The sequence below is a fragment of the Malaclemys terrapin genome, chromosome 24, assembly GCF_027887155.1.
Source record: "Malaclemys terrapin pileata isolate rMalTer1 chromosome 24, rMalTer1.hap1, whole genome shotgun sequence".
Taxonomy (NCBI): domain Eukaryota; kingdom Metazoa; phylum Chordata; order Testudines; family Emydidae; genus Malaclemys; species Malaclemys terrapin.
In genome coordinates, this window is record NC_071528.1 from 13,089,959 (window position 1) to 13,115,272 (window position 25,314).

General features: G+C 60.3%; 1 protein-coding gene across 1 annotated transcript; it reads right to left on the reverse strand.

Moving 5' to 3' along the window:
- Positions 1-25,314, reverse strand: CBARP (CACN subunit beta associated regulatory protein). The gene is made up of 10 exons (XM_054013298.1): positions 25,254-25,314; positions 15,846-15,918; positions 11,122-11,267; positions 9,294-9,355; positions 8,437-8,602; positions 7,197-7,371; positions 6,773-6,925; positions 5,454-5,661; positions 4,628-4,811; positions 1-3,091 (listed from the first exon to the last, which is right to left on the reverse strand). The coding sequence occupies exons 2-10, from the start codon at positions 15,891-15,893 to the stop codon at positions 1,963-1,965; spliced, it is 2,271 nt and encodes a 756-aa protein (XP_053869273.1). The 5' UTR covers positions 15,894-15,918; positions 25,254-25,314; the 3' UTR covers positions 1-1,962.

Here is a 25,314-nt window from a genome sequence, read left to right on the forward strand (position 1 = left end):
AACTCTCGACACTTGGTCTTTCTTTATAGGTTTAAAAAGGCTGAGTTGTGGTTTCATGTTAGTGCTTTGGACAGACTCTGCAGAGGAACGACCCGGCCTCTTTGATCGCATGCAAAGGTCGAAGCGCAGCCGGGAACGGGGGTGACGAGAGCACCAAGGTGGGGGGGATACACATGTGGCTGGCATCTCCCCGCCCCTGCGCTGACCGAGTCTTACGGATAATAAAGCTTTTTGCTTCTCATCCTTTGAGACATGAACAAAACCCAATAAAAAGCTGAACTCGCCCCCCGTGGAGCAGCAAATCCATCCAGTTCTATAAAAATCAATAAATAATAAATAAAGCCCATCGCTTTGCTCCCTGGGGGAGATCGGGGGGAGCCAGTTGGAGGCAGGGAGCAGTTCAAGGAGGAGCGGGGGGCTTGGCTTTCCAGGTATAAGGTTGTTGGGGGGAGAAGGGGAGTTAGGAGATCTGACTCCCCCTTTGCCCCATCTTACCACCACTTCCTTCCCTCCCCCCCCACCCCCTCCCGCACCGAGGCATGCTCGATCCAGGCCCCTCTCCCATTTGGGCCCAGTAATTTAGGGAGGGAGAAAGGGGGAGCTGGTTAGTTTTGGGGGGAATGGGGAGCAAGCATTCCCCCCTCCCCCAGGAAGCAGACACATCTGGGATAGGCTCTAGTTCCTGCCCCCATGGCACTGTGTGGGTATCCGGCCCGCCCTCAATTTGGCACCTGGAGAACGAGATATTTCTAGCAGCAGTTGCTGAAGGGCCTGTCCCATTGGAAGCCTCAGCTTCACTCCCCCTTTCCTCCCCTATGGACCATCACCGCCTGGGCCCCTCTCCAGCTCCATGTGCCCCCTTTCCTGTGGGTCCTAGTACCAGAGCATCCAGCTTAGAGCCCATGAGCCCTGCCCTGGCTCGAGGTTACCCCAGGGTGGGAGGAGGGAAGTGACTGGCACAAGGGGGGCAGCAGCTTTCCCAGCCCTCAAACTCCCCGCCCCCCCCATGCTTTGCTGCCCCGAGCGACTCCTCCCTCCAGGAGCGATTTCGGAGCTGCCCTCCCCCTCCTTCAGTGTGGACAAAATCAAAAGGAGGGGGAGGCCGCCAGCCCAAGGGTGGCTCTGTTGCCAGCTCCGGGGGGGGGGCTTGGCCCATCTCCCCTCCCCCTCCACTCCCAGCACCGCGGATCCCAGCCCCGGTCCCTTCTGTGCGAGGACGATTCCGGACAGAGACGTTATTGCTTGTAAAAAATCAGAGAGAGAGAGAGGAGGGTGGGGGGGCATGGGGTGTGCAGGGGAGGGGGCCGTGCCCCAGGATTGGAGGGGGTGTCGTATGTGCTACACAGCTCTACGGCGTGAGGTAAGAGTTTGGGGGGTTATTAATACAGGTGCCTTGAAAAGAGTCGCCTGCTTTGGCAAACATTCCTCCCCTCCGTAACAACCCCTTCCGGCTGCCAGGCCTGCCCGGGGGTAGGGGCTGCTTCACCGGGGATCCCCCCCCGGACCCCACCCATGGGGCAGGTGGGTCTGGGAGGATCTGTGCCCCCTGGAACCCACCCACATTGCAGGTGTGTCTGGGTGGATCTGTGCCCCCCAGGACCCTGGGGTAGGTACATCTGGGTGGATCTGTGCCCCCCTGGACCCCGCCCACGTGGCGGGTACCTCTGTACAGATCTGCGCCCCTCAAAGCCCTTGAATGCAGTGGGTACATCCAAGTGGACCCCCCATTCCAGACAAACAGGGCGGGCTGAGTCTGCCCCCCGCCCTGGACCGTTCCAAGGTGACAGGAACGTCCGGGCAGAGCCCGATCCCCTCGAACGGGGCACGTCTGTCCAGGCAGATCCGCACCCCCCTGCCACCCTTAGAACGCCCTGAACGTGGTGGCAGTGCCAGCTGTGGAAGGGGTTGAAGCCCTGAAGCCTGACTCAGTGGATGAGCGAGCTCGGTCTGCTCCCCCGCCCCCTAGACGGGGCTGTGGTCGGGAGAGGCCACGGCCACCAGACACTCCGGACTCTCTCTCGATTTTCTCAAGTGCCCGTACAGCCTGTCCTCGAGCCCCCCCATGATCTTGTCCATCAGCTCAGACCCTAGGGGCTGGGGGCCGCAGCCCGGGCCCTGGCCATTGCCAGGGCAGTCTTCGTCATACGGATCGGAAGCCAGCTTGGGGTCCCCAGCCAGTTCGGACGGCTCCTCCTCTATCACCTGGATCTTGGCGTCGGCGTCAGCCACGGCGGAGCCGTCCCCGGCCTCGCCCGCCTCCTCGGCGCTGACGATGCGGGGCAGAGTGCCATGGTAGCGGCTGTCCGGTGGGTAGTTGAGGCTGTCTCCCCGGCGCAGCGGGGTCCGGTGGCGCTCCAGGGCGGGTGGGTAGCGCACGCCGGGGTCGCTGTACTGCTTGGAGCGCTGCCACTGTTTGCGCAAGTGAGTGCGGGAGCGGTGCTTGGCGCGCAGGGGCGAGTCGTCAAACTGCGGGTCGTGACGGACGAAGGCGTTGAAGAGGGCGTCCGTCTTCTCGTCGATGCTGTAGTCCCGCCGGGGCAGCGCGTCCCGAGCTGGGAACATCTGCCCATAGGGGGACCAGGCCAGGGGGCTGTGGGGCAGTGGCCCCCCCACCGCCCCCTCTTCCTCCTCCTCTTCCTCGGGCTCATGCCCCTCAAAGCTCTCGAAGATGGTGCCCTTGCGCCCAGCGCTGGTGAAGCAGATGCGCTTCTCTGAGGCCGTCTGGTCCTTGGGGCGCCCGTCCTCACCCGCCCGGCTCGGCGCCTCGATGGAGGCATAGCCGCTGTCCATCTGCAGCAGCTTGCGTGTGCCCGGCTCTGCTTCCGCACTCTCCTGCCTGGGCCGGCCCCACGGCCGCTCGTCCAGGCCCTCAGCTTCCTCCAGGGAAGAAGGGAAGCCGGGGATGCCGCCCCCGGCCGAGCAGACGCTGTCACCACCGTCGCTGCGCACGGAGTCCCGGTCGTTGCTCTGCTCGGACGAGGCATACAGCTCCAGGGAGGCCCGCAGGCTCCAGATGTCGTGGTAGATGGTCTGCTGCTCCGTGCTGGGCGCCTCGGGGACGCTGCCCCCGCCCGCCTCTGCTGGCTCTAACCTGGGGGCAAAACCCACTAATGTTATAGCACGGGCAGGGCAGAGGGGCTGCCCTGGGAAGCAGCAGGCAGGCGTTGGACCAGCATTGGGCTGGCACCAGCCTGGCACGTTACAGGGACATTTCTTACAATCCAACTGCATGTCCTTGCAACCAGAAATTCCCACGCCTTTTGTTCCCCACACACCCAGCCCCCATCTCCCCCACCCCGCCTTCCCCCCTCAGCATCCCCTCCCTCTCTGACCCTGCTGCCCCGTCCAGGCCTAGGCAGAGGATAAAGGTTGCCCTGGGTATCTCTCCAGCTGACCCTGGGGTTTAGGTATAGCAGGAGACAGCCCCAATCCCACGCCTGGGGCAGGACTGACTCTCCGCTACACAGCTCCATGTGCCAACATTTACAGCCGGGCAAAGGGAATGACCATCTCTGCCCTGCGTGGCCCTGATGGCACTAAGAGCACCAGGGGGCAGTCACCCCGGAGGGAGGGTGGGTGTCCGGCGCCAGCGTCCCTTTCCTTGCCAAGCCCGTTCCCCTGCCCTGCACCCAGCATGACACATTCCAGGCAGCTGCTGCCCCAGAGCTGTTGAGGAAGAATTCCAGGTCTCCCTGGGTGGACTGGGGGCCTCACCCCAGACCTGTGGGGGGGGCCTGTCATGGGGCGACTCTGGCCCTTGAAGAAATAAGAGGGCAGTGCACCAGGTGGGCCATGCAAAGGGAGAGACCCAGAGGCAGGCATGGGCAGATGGGAGGAGCACAGCAAAGGGGGAGGCATCCAGCAGAGGGGCTGGCCTGCTGCAGGATCAGAGCCAGGGGGCTGGCAAGGAGTCATGAGATGGGTCACTCTGAGGGTGATGGGCTGCAGGGAGCTCTGGAACAAGGGCAGAGAGGAACCAGGCACCGAGCGCTGGGGGACTCCCAGGTGGGGGAACCTGGAAGTGATGGCCCTGGAGAGGGCGTGTGGAAAATCATAGAATATTAGGGTTGGAAGGGACCTCAGGAGGTATCTAGTCCAACCCCTTGCTCAAAGGACCAATTCCCAGACAGATTTTTACCCCAGTTCCCTAAATAGCCCCCTCAAGGATTGAACTCACAACCCTGGGTTTAGGAGGCCAATGCTCAAACCACTGAGCTATCCCTCCCCCGCTTTTTGCAATATCTTCCTCTGCTTTACTGTGGGAACTGGGAGAGCGGTTTCACTGTGAGCACTCTCCGGACGATTGTACGTGCCTGTCAATAAAATACGCCCAGGGGTGCAACTTTGCATGGGACATTGAGAGACTGCGTGCTTGGTACAGCTGAAATTATGGGAAATGGAGGCAGGCGCTCCTGTCATGCCAGAGGGTGCCTGAAGTGGGGGGGCAGGAGCGCCCTATGAGAGGGCCCAAAGGGAAGTGTGAATGGGGGCTGAAATGTCTCTCCGCCTATGACCTGGTTTTCCAGGGGTGGACATTGACATCTGGGAATGAGACCATCCATCCCACCCCCTGAGCTAATGTCCCCTGCCCCAGCCATCCCTATCCCCTCTATCTACTGAAAAATACCTGCCGAGAGAGGGTGGGGGGCTGGAGGGGGATGGCAGGAAGGGCCCAGCCATGGGGCGGAAGGCTATGTCATCTGTCCGGGCAATGTACTGGATGATGCCTGTCTGATGGGCGTCTCTGTCCTCCTGCTCCATGCTCTCGCTCGCCGCCCGCTGCCTCTGGAACTGACGCCGCTTGGGTGAGCCTGAAAGGCAGGCAAAGGCAAGTGGGGGTTTTAGGGGGGAGCACCAGGAGAGGGGAGGGGCTGGGGGGGTGGAGGCAGAAGCAGGGGGGACGTAATTACAAGGCAAAATGGGCTCTGGGTCATTTTTGCTGCGTTCGTTGGCCATTTCCAGGGATCACCTCACTGCTCTAATCCTACAGCCGTCACCCCGAGCACCTCCCGTGGCAAATGTGGGGTTCGCGCCCTGGGCATGCTGGGTAACGGACCCCGCACAGGCTAACCCCTCTGGACAGGGCTGGTCTCCTGCCGCTTGTTCACTCGCCTTCAGTCATGTGCCAGGGACCCAGCTGGGCTGTGGGATCCGCTCCCGACAGCGGAGGTGGCCTTAGACAGAACCACCTGGCCAGTGACCGGGAGCCGTTCCCAGGGGGTGCCAGGGGATGGGAGCTGGGCAGACGGGCGCATGAGGCACAGAAACGAGCACCCCTGACACTGGGACTGCCAGCCCCTGTGGCTGGCAGCCGCGGGGAGAAGCCAAAGGCTCATCAGGGCCCCTGAGTGGCCACTGAGTTTGTATTCAACTGGGTGGGGGGATGGGTGGCCCCTACCACCGGGGTCCAGGACTGACCCTCACTCCCCCGAGGATTGGGGGGGGGCACCTACCTCTGGTGTCCAGGCTGGACGCCCGCTGGTTGCTCTCAATCTTCCACTTCTTGATCTTGAAGTAGGGGCTGGCGCCCTCGAGGCTGGCGTGACGCCGCAGGCGGGTGAAGAACTGCAGCACGGTGCCCTGGGGAGGGGGTGGTGGGGGCTCCCCGGGTCCGGCGCCGCCCGCTCCGGTGCCTTTCGCACTCCTGGCAGCCCCTTCAAACTGGGAGCGGGGAAGGGGAGGGACAGAGGGAGGGGGAAGGAGTGACTCCTGGGGGTGGGCGCCGCAGAGAGCGATTGGAGGCGACGGGGCGGCAGGGAGCTGTGCACGGCACAGCGGACACGCACAATGCCAGGGCCCCCTGGGCAGCCAGCCGTGAACAATGCCCTCAGAGCTCCCGCCTGCCCCGGCCCGCTCCCGGAGTGCGCTGAGTGCCGGAGTCTCCAACCCCCCACGGGCCTACAAAGGGGCGTGGGAGGCAGAGCCCACTCTGGTCTATTCACAGCTCCCCTCGGCGCCAGCAAAGGGGTCTTAGCTCACCCTGCTGCAGAGCGAGGGTTCCCCAGTGCGTGTGAGGGGGTCCATACAGGGCCGGCTCCAGGCACCAGCCTGGCAAGCAGGTGCTTGGGGCGGCCACTCTGGAGAGGGGCGGCACATCCAGCTATTCGGCAGCAATTCGGCGGACGGTCCCTCACTTCCGCTCAGAGCGTAGGACCTCCCGCCGAATTGCCGCCGCAGATCACGATCGCGGCTTTTTTTTTTTTGGCTGCTTGGGGCAGCCAAAACCCTGGAGCCGGCCCTGGGTCATACACTGCGATAAAGACTGGGACGGTCCCACAACCTTCAGGTTGCGGGGGGAGGTCGCTACCCCAACTAAAGCCCCTGCCTCCCAAAGACCATCAAAATGCTTAACTCTGTACATAACTCTAGAAATGCAGCCACCTCTGGGGAGGGAGGGGGCCAGGCAGTGCCCAGCACAACAGGCAGGGGGAGGGGGGAGCTGGCCAAGGGCTCCCCCTCACGGTTCCAGAGGGGCGTTGGCTTTTCCTGGGCTGATTCCGCAGTCGCTTCCCTGGTCTCCAGCCGGGACAGGGAAGAGCTGAGCCGGCCCTGCCTGGGATCCCCAGCCGAGGGGGGCGGCACCCAATGCTTGGCCTGCTAAGTCATCCCTCCAGGGCACACTGAGTCTGTGTGGGGTGCAAAGGGGCTGAGAGAGTCCCCACCCCCACCACTTCCACCCTCCTGCCCCCACTCCCTCGGCTCCCCCAGCACCCATGGGTGCTGAGATCTCTCTCCCAGTCTGCGGGGGGGGGGGGGAAGAGGGGGCACTCACCAAAGGGCTCTCTCCAGAAGAGGAGGAGATGGATGGGCTGGCTTCGGCGAAGCTGGTGTCCACGGTGGAGTTGTAGGTGTCGCCAGGCAGGGCGGAACTGGGGCACATGGCGTGGGCGGTCAGGGCTGTCTGGGGCAGGGTGCCCCCTGGGGGCTGTGGGACGGAGACACAGAGAAACCATTGGGGGGTCAGAGGACAGAAGCTGAGGTGGGATTGGGCTGTCTTTTCCTCCAAGGTGCTTCCTACCCCATGCCGGCAGAGACCATCTCTGCCCCCAGAGCCCTCCTCTCCTGCCCCCACCAGGAGGGGCCCTCACTGCCCCCAGAGCCCCCCTCTCCTGCCCCCCTGGGAGGGGCCCTCACTGCCTCCAGAGCCCCCCTCTCCTGCCCCCCGGGGGCGGGTGCTTGCCCCAGCCCTGGCTCACCTGGAAGATGGCGAGGCCAGGCTTGGGCGGGGGCAGGCGGGGCGACATGGCCAGGCTGTTCTCGCTCGACTCACACTCGTGGATGGTGATGATTCTGAGGGCGGGCGGCGGGACGTGGAGGTGGGTCAGCCGGGCGTTCTTGAGATGGTGGAAATCCCCCTCGGTCAGCGTGTACCTGCCACGGGCACTGGGTGACGGGGAGTCGCCGGAGCCGTCCCCCTGCTCCCAACGCTCCCCTCAGCCCCGGTGCCACACATGCCAGGACGGGCCCAACCCGAGGCGCTCGCCCAGCCTAGTCCCTCGTTGGCCCAGCTCCTCAACCTGCCCCTCAGAGCGCGTTGTCCCCACGGAGCCGGGGCACAGGCTGGGCCATCCGGCTGGGCGATAGACTGAACCCCACCTTGCAGGGGGCACCGGCTCAGTGCCCACCTGGGGAACCTGCACTTCCTCCCCTGCCCTGCCCCGTACCTCCCCCACACCCTTCCCTCACCCCACCCCTGACCCATAGTCCCCCACCCCCTCACCCCAACCCTGACCATATCCCACCCCTTCCACTCCTCCCCTCCCATCCCCCACATACCCTTCCCTCGTCCCAACCCTGACCCATACCCCCACACCCTTACCCCAAACCTCACCCATATCTGACCCCTTCCACTCCTCCCCTCCCATCCCACACATATCCTTCCCTCATCCCAACCCTGACCCATACCCCCACACCCTTACCCCATACCTCACCCATATCCCACCCCTTCCACTCCTCCCCTCCCCATCCCATGCCCCACACCCTTCCCTCACCCCAACTCTGACCATATCCCACCCCTTCCACTCCTTCCCCCACGTACCCTTCCCTCACCCCAACCCTGACTCATTCCCCACACCCCCTTACCCCATACCTCACCCATATCCCACCCTTCCACTCCACTCCTCCCCTCCCCATCCCATCCCCCCACACCCTTCCCTCACCCCAACCCTGACCCATTCCTCACACCCCTTCCCCCATGCCCATACCCCCACACCCCCTTACCCCAAACCTCACCCATATCCCACCCCTTCCACTCCTCCCCATCCCATCCCCCACACCCTTCCCTCACCCCAACCCTGACCCATACCCCCACACCCCCTTCCCTCAAACCTGACCCACCCCTTCCACTCCTCCCCTCCCCACAGCCTTTACCCCCTCCCTCTCCCCGCTGCACCCCTCTTCCCTCCCCCAGCCTCTCCCCGCCTTCCCCGCCCATACCTCCTCCCCTTCTCTTGGGTCTTCTTGCTCTGCTCGAAGAGCGCGGCCTCGTTGAAGGAGACGCGGCGCCCGGTGGAGGAGCTGGACGAGAGGAAACGCTCCGTCTCCACATCCCGGTAGCTGGAGGCCGACAGGCAGTCTGGGTCGTCCACCTTGATGGTGATCTCTGTGGAGATGGGAGGGGAGGTTCAGACCCCATTCACCGGGCAGGGGGGTGGCGGGGGAACCCCCTCTGGTGGGCACAGGGGCCGGCTGGTTCAGTAGCCTCGGGAGGAGGCCAGACTGGCGGCCCCACGGCTGAGGGGCAGCGAGATGTGGAGAGAGGAGGGGGTGAAGCAGAAGCAGCACAAGCTAGTGCCAACAGTTGTGGGACACCTGGGCTGAGATTCGGCAAACTCGCTCCACCCAGGGGAGCTCAAGGAGCCCATGGCAGCACACTCAGGTCCCCGCCAGCAGCGCTTGGGCAGGGGGTGTCAGCAGGGGATATATGTGCCCGGTCCGGCCCCTCCCAGCAGAAGGCACTGCTCCCCCATGGCGGGTATTTAGTGATAGCTCTAGGCAGCTGACTGGGGTGAACAGCCCCCGTGGCTTGGCCTTGGCGTCTGGGCTGCAGGGGGGAGGCACGGAGGGCCCCAGTGACTTTAGGATGGCAGCTCCTGGGACTCCCCACACCCCTATCCTTCAGTGCCATGGGGGCAGCCAAAGCCTCCTACACCCCCTCCCCCCGCAGTGAACAGCAGGTATATTTGCACGTGATGGGGGTTGAGATGTAGGGAAACGGTTTCCATGACAACACAAAGCCAGCCCTAGCGATCCCATGGGCAGGGCTGGGGCTGGCCGGGCTGGGGGGCGCTCACCTTGCGGAGGCTGAGAGTCATCCAGGTACGTGGTATTGGTTTTCTCAGGGTCATCACTGGCTCTGCAAAGGGAGGGGGAGAGACAGACGCATGGGGAGGGACAGAGGGAGCAGGGCCCAGAGAGGGGAGGGGGCAAAGGATGGACAGAAAGGAGAGGAGATGGGTTATTCACAGTGTCCCCCACTCCACAAGCCAATGGTGCAAGGGGCTGCCATCACTGCCCCCCCTCACATGCACACACAGGCAGGGAGCCAGACACCGGGCCACGGACCCCATTGGCAGGGGAGTCAGTGCAGTGCAGCACTCGGGCTGGTTTTGCACATTCACAGACTGGTGCACTCAGTACAGCTCCCACGCCAGTCTCTAGGGCACATCCATGCTCCCACACCCATGCCAGTCCATACAGGGCACACCCCAACACCTCTCCTAGTCCATACCACGTGCAAAAACACCACCAGTCTGCACGGTGCACACATACCCCACTGCCAGTCTACACAGCACCCCCAAACTGATCCACACCAGGCCGTACAGTGTGCTGGTCCGTACATTGCACACACATTCCGGTCTATATGGAACACCCCCCCACACCAGCCCATACGGCACACACATGCACACCATGCTCCGGTCTATACAGTACACACACATTATGTACACATCTCCATGCACAGGGTCTTAGGACTGGATTCTGGAGTCCAGCTGTCCCTGGGAGGGGAGGGGGAAGCTATTCTGGGGCATCTCACTTTGGCAGCCCTGGGGGTCTCTCATCCCAGGAGACAGTGGGAGATTTCAGGCCTTTGCTCAGGGATTTAATCTGTATTAGGAAAACCCGCTTGTCTCTAGGATGGCTGTGGTCCATGGGACCCGGGCTGGCACAGGGCTCGGTGCAGAGCTGCGGGCAGGGACTGGGACACGAGGCTCAGGTTGGATGTAGGGAACTGGGGTGCTGGGCTGGGTACAGGGTGCATGCCTGGGGTGCTGGGTCAGGTACAGAGCAGGTTGGGGTGCAGAGCAGAAACGCTGGGGCACCTGGGTTGGGGACTGGATGCAGTGCAGGGGCACGGGTCCCGGACGCCAGGCTGGGCAGACGCGGCGCGGGGGCACGGGTCCCGGACGCCAGGCTGGGCGGACGCGGCGGCACGGGTCCCGGACGCCAGGCTGGCCGGAGGCGGCGCGGGGGCACGGGTCCCGGACGCCAGGCTGGGCGGACGCGGCGCGGGGGCACGGGTCCCGGACGCCAGGCTGGGCGGACGCGGCGCGGGGGCACGGGTCCCGGACGCCAGGCTGGGCGGACGCGGCGCGGGGGCACGGGTCCCGGATGCTAGGCTGGGTGTAGGGGATGAGGGTTGGGGTCAGTGCAGGGGCACAAGGGTGCCAGCTTGGGTGCAGGGATAGGCCCCGGGCTCGATGGACGGCTCAGCCTGGACTTGGCTTCAAGCCGTTGGCAGCTGGGAGAGGTGCTTTCCCCGTCTCTCCAGCTCAGAGGCCAGGGGTGTTTGTCACCGGGCGAAACGGAGCTGCTAATCAAGGGAATTAAATTCTTCTGCTCCACTGGCGTCTCCGCAGCCATGATGGATCCTGATCAGAAGCCCCTTCGTTCGCACTGTTTTCTGGCAATGCGGTTGCTGAACTCAGATGTTTGGTGCTGGACCAGTCACTATAGAGAAAATGGGACCCCAGCTACCGAGCTCCCAGCTACGCCAGTCCCAGCCTCTCCCACCAGGGGGCACTGTAGGGACCGAGGCAGAAGCTCTGGCCACTCCAACCCAAGCAGACGGGCTCCGGGGGTTGTGGGTGGTGCAGTGCATGGCAGAGCCCCCCCCCCCCTTACCTGGAGTGCCTGCGGTCCGTCTGGCAGCACCGGCGGCAGATAATCAGGATCCCGGACAGCAGGACCAGGGTCCCTCCGATGAAGATGGAGAGCAGCACGAGGAGCAGCACATACCCATCTTGCGTGTTCACCTCGCCGGGCACTGTCTGTGGGCAGAGCAGACTGAGCACGGGGCCGGCGCACTCCCACCAGCGGTGCAGGGGCTTTCCCTTGGGCTCAGGCAGGCGCCTCCCCAGTGGCTGCATGGTAAAGGCATTCACGGGCCTGGGGCACGCGAGGGTAGCAGGGCCCACACTCTGACAGCTCCCCCCCCCCCAGCTGGGTGGCAGTGGGTCCTCATGAAACACGCCTGTGGCACGAGCAGATGGCCGTGTGCAAGTGTGTGTGGAAGAGGCTCACGGGGGCAGCTGGGAAGGCAGAGCAGAGGCCCATCTCTGACAGCGTCCAGTCCTTGCTGGCCGTGCATGGGCCATTCTGCATTGAGCTCCTCACTGAAGGCGTCTCTTCTTCCCCCAGGGGTTTAGAGGTTTTTCCCCCCCACACTCGGAAAGCTGATGCTCCTGCATTGGGAGAAGCCCAGTTTGCTCCACCACCTTCCCCCCAGACCCTGGCATGTTTGCTCCATAGAGCGATGGCTGCTATTTCCCAGGGGGCTCATCCACTGATCCCTGCTCCCAGGTGCCAGTGTCTCCCCCGACCCCCAACCACTGGGCTGCAGCCAGTGACTCCTCCCTGGCCGAAGTCTCACCCCAGCCACGATCCTGGGAGCATTCACTTGACCTGACTTCACCCCAATGATCTCTACTGACCTCCCTTCACCCCTTGGTCCCCATGTGCCCTCCTGGGAACAGAGTCTGGTTGGACCTCACCTGGGATGAGATTCCCTCCCATATCCTCTGGGCCCATGCACTGAGGGCAGGCAGCATGCAGTGGGGGCAGGCAGCATGCAGTGGGGTGGGGAGGGGCACGGTGGGCGGAAAGGCTAGAACTCAGCTGTCCCGACTCCCAGCCCCCCTGCTGTAACCACTAGATCACACTCTCCCTGCAGAGCCAGAGCGGGGAATAGAACCCAGGAGTCCTGCATCCCAGACCGAGGCCATTAACCCTTAATCCAAACCCAGGGGGCAGGGGGACACTGGGGCTTCCCCCTTTGGACTTCCCCCAGTTTAGCCCATCCCTGCTGCGTGGATCAGTTGGGGCTTCTCTCACCGGACGGAAGTGACAGCTGAGGTGGGGGGGGGGGGAAAAGGGGGAGCACTGGGGCTGTCAGGGGAGGTGAGGCCGAGGGGGCGGGGGAGAGGAACGTAACATTAAATTGGTCAGGTGACAGGGGAGCCTTTGCCATGGCAACGCATCGTGATGTCAGGAGGAAACCAAAGTCACGTGACTATTTTTTAATTCAGCTGGAAAATGGGATGATAACCAGCCACAGAGCGAGCCCGAGCCGCATGCCCCCGGGAGCCACTCCTCTGGGCCGAGGGCAGTTGGTGGCAGCAGCGAGGGGAGGCCGGGGGGGACCGGTAACTGAATCCCAGTGCTCTCAGCCACAGACTGCAGCGCAGCTGAGGGTGACCCTGGCTAGTCCTGTTCTGTTTCCTACCCTGACATTTGAGGGTTTCGCTGCTGCCCGGGGGGGCTCTGAGCAAGCTGGGCCAGGTGTAGCTTGAAATCAGCTGCCCTGGTGCAAGGGAGAATCTTGGGGGTACCAGGAATCACACATGGTATGGGGGAGGGGACCCCGGCCTCCTGCCCAGCCAGTCTGATGCTCCAGCCCCTGCCCTGGCAGAGACGGACAAAGGCATGATGGGATATTCATCCCATCTATCCATCCACCCCACCCTTCCCTCACACACCCATCTGTGTACCTATCCATCCCTCCCCACACACCCATCTGTGTATCTATCCACCCCTTCTTTCCCCAACACACCCATCTGTATATCCATCCCTCTACCTCCACACACACCCATCTGTATATCTATCCATCCCTCCCCACACACTCATCTGTGTATCCATGCACCATTCCCTCCTGCCACACACCCATCCATCCATCCATCCATCCATCCCCACACATACCCACCCCTCCCTCTGTCCGTTCCTCCCCCCCACATACCCATTCCTCCTTCCCTCGGTCTGTCCTCCCACATACCCACCCCTCCCTCCCTCGGTCCGTCCCTCCCCCACATACCCATCTGTGCATCCATCCACCCCTCCCTTCCCCAACACACCCATCTGTATATCCATCCCTCTACCTCCACACACACTCATCTGTGTATCCATCCATCTCCCCACATACCCACCCCTCCCTCCCTCCCTCAGTCTGTCCCTCCCCCAACATACCCACCCGTTGCGATACACCCGCCTCTATCTAGCTAAGCTCTAGGAACCCATCTGGGCCCAGCCCTCCTCCGTGACTCCTGCAAAGTCATCTCCCCAGGGCCCAGCATGAAGGTGGATGACTCACGGACTTTGCTTGTGAGCTCTTAAACTCCCTACTGCAGTCACTGAGCAGATGTCCACTGCGGAGTGGGTGGCCGCTGCTGTGGCTCCCCTTGTGTCTTACGGCCTCCGGCTCCCTCTCCCACTCGCCTGGCCCTGGGTATCTTCACCCCCATCAGCTCTCTCTCCTCTGCCTTGGCTCCACTGTCTTTCACTCCTCCCCCTGAGTCTCTCTGTCACTGGCAGAGTCTGGTCTCTCTGTCACTGGCAGAGTCTGGCCTCTCCTCCCTCTCTCCCAGGACAGCCAGTGACCCCAGTACCATGCGCCACCCGCCTCCCAATCTGGCTACACAAATTCTTCCTGCCCTGGAAATACCCGCTCGCAGGTGGCACTCTGTGCTGGGCGGGAGCTGCTGTGTGACATGACACAGGCAGCCAACTGGCTTTCTCGGGCTTGCTCTGATGTCATGGCAGGGGAGTGCCCAATACCCTGGGGGGTGGGCTAGCCCTGGGGAGGGAGGGGTGGAAAAACCCCAGGGGCTCCGGCTGGATACAGAACATTGAAGCCGCCCCCAAGATCTGAACAGGGGCCGGATTCCAGCATAAGCTGGAATAGCCCCCTCGTCTGGAGACCCCTGGCTGCTCCCTCAACTAACACTCACGTAAGACAGGCTCTGCTCTCAGCTACGTCAGGGTGACTCCGGAGTGACCCCACTAAAATCATCGGAGCCAAACTGGATTTACTCTGGTCAAAGACCAGGATCTGGTCCCCGTGACACAGACCGATTATTAGCAACAGAGCAGGTGTAGAATGCCTGCTGTGGGGTGTTTCCATTCGCGGCGTGACTTTGTAACCCAGCAGAGCTGACAAAACCATGCACAGAATCAATCCCTCCCTTGATCCCAGCCTCAGGGGTCTGTAAAACATCAGGGTGGCATGCCCGGTCCTTCATCAGAGCGATGACCGACGTAGCCCAGGATGGAAGGTAGAAGGCCCAGCCCTGCAGTCCTTGCACCAGCAATGTCCCCTGGGTGAGGTACTGCGGGGAGGGGTGGGGGGCTTTAAGCTTATTTTCCTCTTTACCTAAGCACCAGGTCATGGTGCAAGTGAGACTAACAGCAGGTACCAGAAGCAGGTATAGATTGTTCCACCCCTCACTGCCCCCAGAGCTCCCTCTGGGTCGGAGGGATGGTGTCCCTAGCCTCTGTTTGTCAGAAGCTGGGAATGAGCGACAGCGGATGGATCACTTGATGATTCCCTGTTCTGTTCATTCCCTCTGGGGCACCCGGCATTGGCCACTGTCGGAAGACAGGATACTGGGCTAGATGGACCTTTGGTCTGACCCAATATGGCCGTTCTTATGAGGCCAAATCCGGGCCTTGGTATAGTTGGGGGGAGTTCTGCTATTAGGTTCTATGGATAGAGGGACATGGGAACGGCACCTGGCTAGCACCTCTTGGCCACTTCCATCTGGTAGGACAGTACCCAGGGCATCACAGAAAGGCCCTCACTTCCCATAATGCACTAGGCCTATTGTGACAATGTTGCATGTGGAGGGGTTAAAGGGATTCCTGACCCCTGTGGTCAAATGCCCATCCAAGGCCCTGGAGCATGAACTTTGATCGTCATTCGGTGGCTTAGCTGCTGATGTTCGTATCGATCACCAAGTGACCTGCCGGAGTGTGTGACTCACTGACCCCCAGAGGAAGGGCTGTGTCTATCACAGATGGGGAAGCTTTGTTAAATGACCTGTCCCTTTCCCCCCACCCCACCCTCAAAGAATAATATCGACAGGTACCAAAGCTCCCAGCCTGCTGCTTCCCCTGGCCTTTTCTCTCCCACTGCTCTCAGACCCACACCCTGAGCAGCCGGCCCCACATCCCGCCGGCCAGAACAGCAAGGGAGTGATTCTGAGCAGCAGGTGCAGCTCATGGGAGACAGGTGCTGCCGGATAATCTGCTGGGATGCCCACGGGAAGATCTGTCTCCCCCCATTCCCGAGAACAAGGGGAAGATCCCCTCCAGCTTCCCGAGCAGAACAGCTTCCCAGGAGGTGCTGGGGAGGGGAAGACTTAGCTAAGCCAGGGGCTCTGGGCGTCCTGCCCACCAGGTATGGCATGGATCTCAAACAGCCTCAAACCTGGGTCTCCTGCCTGGGAAGGAGGCAGGTGCAGAGCCTCACATGGGGACCCCAGTGCAAAGGGGGGACACGGGACCCGAGGGCAAGGGGCCAGGAGTGATGTGGGGAATCCAGCTCCCACCCCACCCCACCCCCTTGGGGCACGTACCGTTGTGCTCTCGGTCGTGTTGTCCCAGGCAGTCAAGTCATTGCTCATGGTCTGTCCCAGCTGGAAAATCCTCCTGGGAGTCGGGAAGAGCAAGAGGCAAAAATGACACCCCGGGAACAAAAGAATGAAAATCCCGCACGTGGAGGCGAGAAGTGAAGGGGACGCGCTGGGGCTGGGCTGCGCGCCTCGCTCCGGATCTGATCCCGGTTCGCCGCCCCCCGTTCACACGGGCTGGGGCGGCAGCACCAATCGCGGGTGGGCTCGGATGCTGCCTGTGTTCAGCCCCCGCCCCATCGCACACACCGTCTCCTCCCTTCCCTGCACTTCCTCTCGGCTAACGCCTGCCCAGGTAAATCGAATTAGAAAAGGGAGGCAGAATCGGATCCAAGGCGGATCGTCCGGAGGCTGGTAGGAGTCAGGGGGCTCCTAACACTGGGTGTGATGGGGTCGGTTCCCCCCCCCGTCCCCTTTCTCGCTCTGGTTCCCTGCCCCCCCCCCAGTTCCTCTTGCCTGCTCCAGTCCGCCGGGGGCTTCGCTCATCCTCTGCCCGGCAGGGAAGCCGCCAGCCCCTGTGCTCTGAAGGCTGCTGCGGCGCAGACGCCGGCTCCCCCTCGCCGTCCCCTCCCCACGCGGCTCCATGAGCTCACCCGCCCACCCAGCCGCTGCACGCCGAGAGCCCCGACTCGAGCCCACGCGTGAAAGTGACTCGGGGCGGCGGCTGCTCCCAGCTCAGATCGCTGGCCAGGGCGTGTGGCACCCGCCCCGGGGCTCGTGGGGAGGGGTTAACCCGGGCCCTAGGCCAAGGCCGGGGGGCTGGGCTGGCACGGTGCTGGGTTAGAGAGGGGGAGTGTCTGGGCTGGGGGGCGGCTACAGGGACAGCTTGATGGGGTCAAGCCAGAGAGAGATGGGGGTGGATGAGTAGAGGGAGGGAGGAATGGATGGTGTATAGATGGGGATGAGAGGGTGGGGGACATATGGGGATGAATGGATCTGGGGAAAGCGGCCCCCACTGACCCATTCACTGCCTCCCACTCTGCCCCGGCTCCTCCCCGGGAGCAATCCGCCCTGTGGAGGGAGTGGAGCTGCAGCATCTCACGGGTGAGGCCCCAGGACACCTCAGCAGTTCCTTTAGCCACTCTCACTCACTGGTCCTGGGGCCACCTTTTCCCTGTTGGGATGGGAGCTAGACATGCCATGGATAGCAGGTGGGTGGGGCCACACGCCCCTCCCAGGGCGGGAGTAGAACCCAGGAGTCCTGACACAGCCCCCTGCGCTAACCACTAGACCCCATGGCCTCCTCTCCTTTGTATGGGGCATACCAAGTTTCCCAGTTCTCTTTCACGCTCCATCCTCACATTGTCCCTGCTCCACGCACACAAACAGCAGCCTCCACAGACCAGGCGTGGATGATCAAAGGTTAAGATGAGTCACATGGTGAGGTCACCTCCTTATGCACACACAGCAACACACGCCAACACCAACTCCCTCTCCGACCTTGTCCGCACTTGGCTTTTTGCACCCCAATCAGCCTCCATTCCAGTTGCGACAGCACCAGCCTCGGGAGGAGCCCTCCAGTAGACAAGGTGCCAGCATTTGAAACACCCCGGCCTGGTGCATGAAGCCCCACCACCTGCCCCCAGAGCCCAGTAGGGGTCCCCCCAATGCTACCACGAGCAAAGCTGAAACGGCGGGTGATTGTAGAACCACTCCGGCCATCGTCAGTGGCTCAGAGAGAAAAGAAATGGATGGCTCAGGGTATTGGTGATGGTCCATGGAGATTTAATTCTCAGGCGTCCTGGTTTACAGCCATCCCGGCTCAGCAAGGGTGGCAGTGTAAGGGAAAGGCATTCGGGGGGCCCAGCTAGGAGAGGAAAACTGTCCGTGTGCTTCAGGTACTGGCTTGGAACTTAGGCGGGACTGGGTTTGATTCCCACCAGTTCTGTGTGATCGTGGGAGAATCACTGAATCTCTCTGGGCCTTAGCTGCCCTCCTGTAAAATGAACCCTTTGTCTAGACGCTATCTGTGTGTACAGCACCTAACACAATTGGGTCTCCTTGCTTTCACTGCCCTAGCTGTCACCGCGGTGAGGTTCACAGGCAGTGTTTTAGCCACCACCCCACAGGCCTCTCCCTCTGCATCCAACCTTAAGGAAGAACATTGCAGCTAATTGCTGGGGGGTGACTTCTGAAGAGAACCAGACAACATTTCAGAAGGGAGAGGGGCACTGTAGCTTTCACGGCTGCCACCTGACTGTGATCTTGTCAGTTCTCATAAGCTAAGTAGAATCAGGCCTGTTCAGATCTGGACGAGGAGACCTGTAGAGGAGAAACGCAGTAGCCTCTTCTCCTGTTGTAGCTTGTAATTGTCAGTGGATGTTGCTTGTATCCTAGAGAGGAGCAGAGGAAGGGAGCGGTGGGAGTGACTCAGTGCCAATAAGCGGTGCCCTTCTTTGAGTCAATGGGATATTGGTGCCCTCTTTAGGATCAGATTGGAAACTAAGATGTCCTGATTGCTCAGGGTCATTAAAGACTTGCTGGTGCTTTCCACAAGCACAGGGGTGAGAGAACCTGGCTCCGTGGTTGCAATTACATTCTGCTTCCTTAGTTCCTTAAAAGCGGATGTATAGTGTTGCTGTGTGCTGTTAACGTTCTACCCCAGAGCCGGCTGCATTTCAGTGCACAAGCGGAGCCTGGCCCTGTTAAACTCCTGAGCATGCTGCAAAGTTAATTTTATCTCTGGGATATTTGGCAGGTATGGTGGGGGTGGGACTTGAGGGGGGTATTTAGATGCTTGATGGGAGGGGATTGAATTGGATTTTGAGTGTTAAAATACAGAAGTCTGTACCTGAGCCTTCCTCCCTAGAGAGAACTGTCTTCTAACAATCAGCGCAGGCTTGGAACTCCCTCTCCCTGGGGCCATGGGTCTGTTTCGTCAGCCACGTGGCCTGTTGCCAGGCACAGGAGTTTTCAAACCACGGGGAGTTCTCCCCCCATCTCTGCTCTCCTCTGGTGACGGTTGGGGATATTTGAAAATCCATTTGAAATCAGATCAGGAATAAAATATTCATCGAGCAGCTGGTACTGTTTCCCCTCACATCTTTCGTGTGTCCTGTCTGCCGGGACGGACTCTCTCTGAATGTCTGTGACACACCTGGGACAACAAGGTCCCCTCTTGGATGGGTCTCCATGTGCTACTGTCATACAAATAGTAACAGTTAAAGAGACAGATCTCTGATTTCAGGTAGAGCCGGATTGGGATTCTCAGCCACAGAGGCCTTTACCTCCCCTAGGATGACTCCATCATTGTACAGATGTTTAGGAACAGCTGGGCCAGCTAGGCTGTGGTGATGTCCCACGGACAATCCTGGATATTTCAGGAGTTATGCACCTATTTGTGTACCACTATGAGCAACAGGGGGGGAAAGGCCTCCCCAACCCAATGTCAGTATCTGTCTCTGCTACTTATCTGGTCTTTATTACTATCACACCTGTGCATTTTCCCCATCTCTAATGTACCTTCCCAACCCCTCACGAGGTAGGGCGGTGTTATTATCCTCATTGTACAGATGGGGAAACTGAGGCAAAAAGAGGCTATGAGACTTGTCCAGGGTCACGCGCGGCGTCTGTGGCAGAGCCAAGAATTGAACTGGGCTTCCCACTGCTCTAGCCACTGGACCAACCTTTCTTCCACTAGCTGCTCAGGGGGTGGGGTGAGAGAAGGGGCTGGGTCTTTCCCATCTGCCTCCCTCCCCCCATGCGTGGATGAGACCACTCATACTGGAAGGGGGAGCATGCAGGAGGGGTGGCCATAAAGGTGGCAGCAGCTTAGCGAGTTAAACAGCACCACTCTCTTAGCCAAGTGGTGCCACCAGCCAGGCACTGACTAGCCAGCGATGGGCCATCCTGGGGGGTGGCTGCTGTGCACCTCTGAGCCTCTTGAGTCCAGTGCAGGAGGCCCCAGATCAGGGAGCTGCTCCTTCTGCCCCATCCCTGCCTGGAGATGCACTCTGAGCCTAGCCAAGCAAGGTCCTCCCCTGCCCCCAGGAGGGAGATCCCAGCTGCCTCCCACTCCCAGCTCTGAAAGCTGCTTCAAACTGCCTGGATCATCATCCTGGTGGGTGCCAGGAGCTTCCAAGAGCCGGGTGGAGGGCTTGTGCCAATGGGCGCATCCGCTCACTGTGCCCCTTTGGCCATACTCCCTTGGCGCCCCCAGCACAGGGCTCTAGATTCTTGGGGGAGGGGCTGGCTGCCCTCCCATCCAACCCTGGGCTCCAGTCAACTTAGTATTGTGCGGGGTCGGAGAGATTTGGGCTTTCAGGCTGTGCTGGAGAATAAGATTCCCACCCACCCCCTGACTCCCCAAAACCCTGGGGTCCCCAGCGAAAGAGGAAAGAGAAGGGGCTGGAAAGAAAGGAAGAGAGCAGAATGGAGGGAGAGGGCAGGCTGAGGTGGAGACAGCAATGCCAGCCCTGTGGAGCATGCTAGGACCGGGCCTCTCTGCCTCAACTGGCCTGAGGTCACCCATGCCCAGGGCATCTTGAGCTGGTGCCAAACTCCCACCCCAATCCTAGTGGCAGCTGGGTCTGGGCTGGCCTGCCCCCCGCTCCTCCTTGCAAGGGGGCAGCTGGGGAAGGGCCTGGGGGCTGTGGTGACCAGGGAGCTGAAGGCAGATGGGAAGAATGTCAGGCCTGTTTCCCCCCCATCATGGAGGAATTTCGTATCCATGGTGACAGAAAGGGGGAACAAGGCCGCCATTGTCTTGGCCCGGACACTGTAAGGAGACAGGTTCCTGGGCTGGCGCCGCCCGGGAGATGTTTGGCCCCAGATGAAAGGGGCCCGGGCGGGGGGCGTGGCAAGAGGCCGCTTCACACTCTTGCAAGTGGAAACCCAGGTTTCAGTCGACGCCGCCTGCTGCAGGGGCCGAGGGAGAAAGGACGAGCTGGTGGGGCAAGAAGGGCAGAGCCTGGGGCTGGGCTGGGCCCACCATGCCTTAGTGAGCGAATGGCTGCTGCCCCCCTACAAGCTGGGCTCTGGGGAACCCAAGGTGGGCGCGGATCCTCAGAGACACTCCAGCGTGCGGTATGGCTGGACCCCAGTGCCATGTGGATGATACATAAAACAGGCTCTGGCCATCTCCTTCTCACTGTATGTGTTTAACAAGCACATCACCGGGGTATTGGGGCATCAAAGCGACTTTCTCCCCCCCCCCCAACACACAGATTTCTGCGGCTGCATGGGCAGCCCTCAGCCTGAAGCAAGGCAGGTTGCCAAGACTGGCTTCAAGGTGAGGCAGGGGATACGTTGCCTGTCTGGAAGCCCTGGGGCTGAGCAAACCCCAAGTCCCTCCAGCATATCCCCTCTCCGTGCGGAGGGCTAGATGGAGCTGCAGGAATGTGAGGAGGAGGAGGGGGTAGGAGGAATGAAGGAATCTGGCAATGATAAGCAAGGAGCCCTGGTGCTTACTGACTGGAAGGGTTCTTGGTTTCCTGTGGCTGGCAAGGTTGGGGTATATTTGGGGCCAGGCTCTCTCTGCAAACTGCCATCAGCTCTGAGCTTCCATGAAGACAGCACCAGTGGCCAGCACCCCTCTTTCAAAGGGGGCCTCGCCCCAAGGCTCTGGCCACTCGTGGTAACTAAATATCCCTCCCCATGCTTCTTGAGCGTTAACGACAGCACCCTGCTTAAATCCTACTCCTCTCAGTCCCGCTCTGGGCAGACCCAGTATCCTTCGGATAGAGGATCTTCCAGTTCCTGACCCAAACTGCTGTGGAGTCACGTTGGCCATTAACGCCCAGCCTGAATCTGGCTGTCTAGAACTCCAGCCAAGGATCCAGTATCTCTTATCTGGCAGTGGCTCTCAAAGTGCGTTACGAAGGTCGTCAGTATCGCTACGCCCATTTTACAGGTGGGGGAAACTGAGGCACGGAGCGGGCCTGTGACTTGCCCAAGGTTACCCAACTGGCCAGTGGCAGAGCCCATGACTCCAGCCTTTTGGTTGTTCCTATAGAGCTGAGGCCAGCTGGTGAGAGATGGGGAGGATTGAGCATGGAGAGAAAGTTGTGGCTCCGGTGCTGGACTAAGACTCTGGAGATGTGGGCTCAGTTCCTACCCTGTACACTTGTGGGAAAGTCACTTACTGGCTCCATGCCTCAGTTTCCCCACCTATGAAATGGGGATAATTCTGTCTAGTCTATTGAGCTTGTCAGTTCTTAAGGGCAGGGACTATCTCAAAACATTGTCTGTACAGCACCTAGCCACAGTTAGAGGCTACCATCGTGCAGATGATAATAATCCCACACTGGGGCCTTCATACACACCCACCATCTCTCTCCAAGGCCAGCCCAGGTTTTGATAAACAGAAGTAAACATGCCATGGTGGGCTGCATCTGCCGTGGGAGCATCCTGCCAGCCAGGCAGCCGGCGCTGTTTGATTCCTTACAATCCGCCCCCGCCAGCACCTTGGACGGCTTCCTCTGCCGGCCTACAAAAACCCGTTACGCGCACAAAGCGCCGTGTATGTAGCAAGCCAGTTGCCAGCTCAGTTGGGCTCTCTGGGGACTGCATGGCATCTGGGGTCTGGTTTCCAAGAGGCCATGGGTGGCGCAAACCGAACTCCCCATCATCTTCAGGGGAGTATCAGTGCTGCGTGTATGAGACTGGTCTCCAGACCCAGGCCAATCCCCAGCAACGGGGCTTCAGAGGAGAGATGCAAGGCCAGTGAGTTTGGGGTCTGCTTGTCATGGGTGGATCTATCCACCTACCTACTCCTGTAGCCTGGACAGCTCAGTGCTCATGCACCCCGTACCTCCATTGTAATGGGATCAAAAGGGGCCACAACTCATATCCCGAAGCTCCCCATGTCTGGCAGCAGGGGGGGCACTTCATAGCCTGCCCTCCTTCAGCAATGGGGCCAGAAGGGAGGCCTGTACCAGCCTCAGGGAACTAACACCCCCTATGAGGTGGGTGTGGGGAGCTGGTTCACCTGTCCAGTCTGCCTCTGAGACCGTACTGGTGAGAGTGGAAGATTCCTCACTTCCTGTCCAGAGGCATCACACGCTCGCGGGGGTGTGAAATAACCTCAACCATGGACAGATTAAAGGGAGGAGCAAAGTCACAGACATGCAAATGCGCACACACTCATACCCACGCACACGCCTTCATGCTAGGAGGCTGATCCTGCCAGCTCTGAGCCACTATGTGCCATCAGCCATGATGCAACCGGGGTTGCTTGGTCTGGTAGGAGAGCTGTGTGCAAGGGGTTCCCAGCAGAGCAGTTCAGGGCTTAAGAGGAGCAAAATTCCTTCCTGAGAACGTGAGCATGGATGTAGGCAGAGGAGGGGTGTGTCAAGGAGGAGTGTGTGTGTGCCTGTGGACACGTGTGTGTGGTGTGAGTGACAGGCAGTAAAGGGACATAACATGCATGCGTGTCTGTGTGTAAGCATGTGTATGGTGTGTCTATAATGCAGGCAGATCTGTGTGTCCCCCTTTGGGTGTATTGTGTTAATGTGTGTAACATGAATGCGGAACCAGCGCGTACTGTGAGATTGTGTGTGTCATATGCATGCAGATCTCTGTGTGTGTGTGTAGTGACTCTGCGTATTGTGTGTGATACACATGCAGATCTGTGTGCATATGTCCCTCTGTGTCTGCACCTGAGTATGTATTCCTCTGTGTGCGGGTTTCTCTCTGTGTTAGCAAATGAATCCAACACATACAAATCTGTGTTCGTATTTTTTTTTTTAACATTCTGATTCCTGATAGGTTTTTACTTGACATTTCGTTTTTCTCTCCAGCTGGGAGAGAAAGAATCGAGGTCAGCTGACAGGGTGAATATCGGCGAAGACGTATTTGCCGGTTTTTTTTTTGTTTGAACCAGACCAAAATAACCGATTACGCTAATAAGGAAAAGGGTGGACAGACTCCGGTCACAGACCATTACAAATAATATGCTGCTATTAGCGTCATGGCCAAAAAAGAAAGCGATCTCTCCTCCCTGGGGAGAGGGTTCAGAAATATCATCTCGCTCAGAGCGGGGAAGGGGGGCTGAGAGCCATTGAACCAAACTGAAAACCCTGGATAGGATGGAAACCACGTCAAGCCGGGGGGGGGGCAGCCCCCCGAGTTCCAGCACCTACGTTCAGCCGACTCCCTGCTCCGCGGCTCCCTCTGTACTCATGATTTCAGCGGATAGTTAAACATCCTCTCGCCAGATGTCAAAAATCAATTGCGAGATGCTGGGGCGGGGGGGCTGCCTTCTCGCTGCACATACTCCCGTTCCTTTCAAAGAGGGAATTTTTGAAAGCCAGGCAGCTTCCCACTCCCACCCCTCCCGGCTCGCCCCAGCCCCAGCAGGACCCCTGGAGGGTTTTTCTCCCCCCCCCCCCCTACACAAAAGCGATCGACTCCCATCTCTTTCTCTCTCACCCACACACACGGAAGTGACTGCATCACCCACGCAGAGGACCAGTAGTAATACAATCAGCTGATCAGAATCTTAATCCATTAATTCTGCCACCCATCTTTTCACTGGGGCTTGGAGGGTTTTTTTTCTTTTCTTTTAATGTATTAGTATAAGGGATGTCTCGCCAGCTGCCTGTGAGGATGATGAAGATGATGATGATGATGGCGGGTCGGTCGTGGTGTCACTAAACACTTCTGCATCTGGGTCTGGTCCCTCGGGCCGAGGGGGGGAAACCCCCCCAGAGCGAACTCGCCCTGCAGCATGCAGACCAAACAGACACAGCCGGGTCTCCGCGGCACCTTCGCCCCCGGCTGCTCTGTCTCGCCCCCTCTTTAAGCTGTCACAAGCCGCGTTGCTCCCTGTCCACCCCGGCTCCCTCGGGATCTTTTTCCCATCGCGGTCACCCGGGATCTTCCCAAACTGCTCTGCCTGGCGGTGGGCGAGAAAGCCCGTCCTGAGCGTTGTGAGTCAGTTTCACCTGCTCGCGTTCCCTAGTGTGCACGGAAATCGGGTTCATGCGCTGAGTCCGGTCAGCATCGCTCGGACGGGGGCGAGCCAGCCCCCTCCCCCCTTTTAGCGAGTCCAATCAAGCTTTTAAAAACAACGCGATCGCCAGAAGGAATGGCATGCAGCCCCCCCCCCCCCCCCCCCACACACACACACCCTCCCTCTGTAAACAACATTTCTGCCTGGTTACTCCCCCCACGCCCCGCACAAGAAGGCATGCAATTCCTCGGCCAGACACCTGATCCGTGCAAGAGAGGACCCTGCTGCCTTCCCATTTGTTTAAACTCTGTTTCGTCCACGGAAAGCGCCCGATGGTTGAAAGAGAGAGAGAGAAAAAATCACAGTCTTGAGGCATCGCTGTTTGCAAAGAGGCAACAACCGCCTCAGCTTTGACCGCGGGTCGGAATCACGGCTGGGGGACGGGGTAGGGAGGCACTCACCTAATTGCAATTCATGGGCTCCATATACGGGGAAAACCAATGAGCTCCCAACGATCCCCAG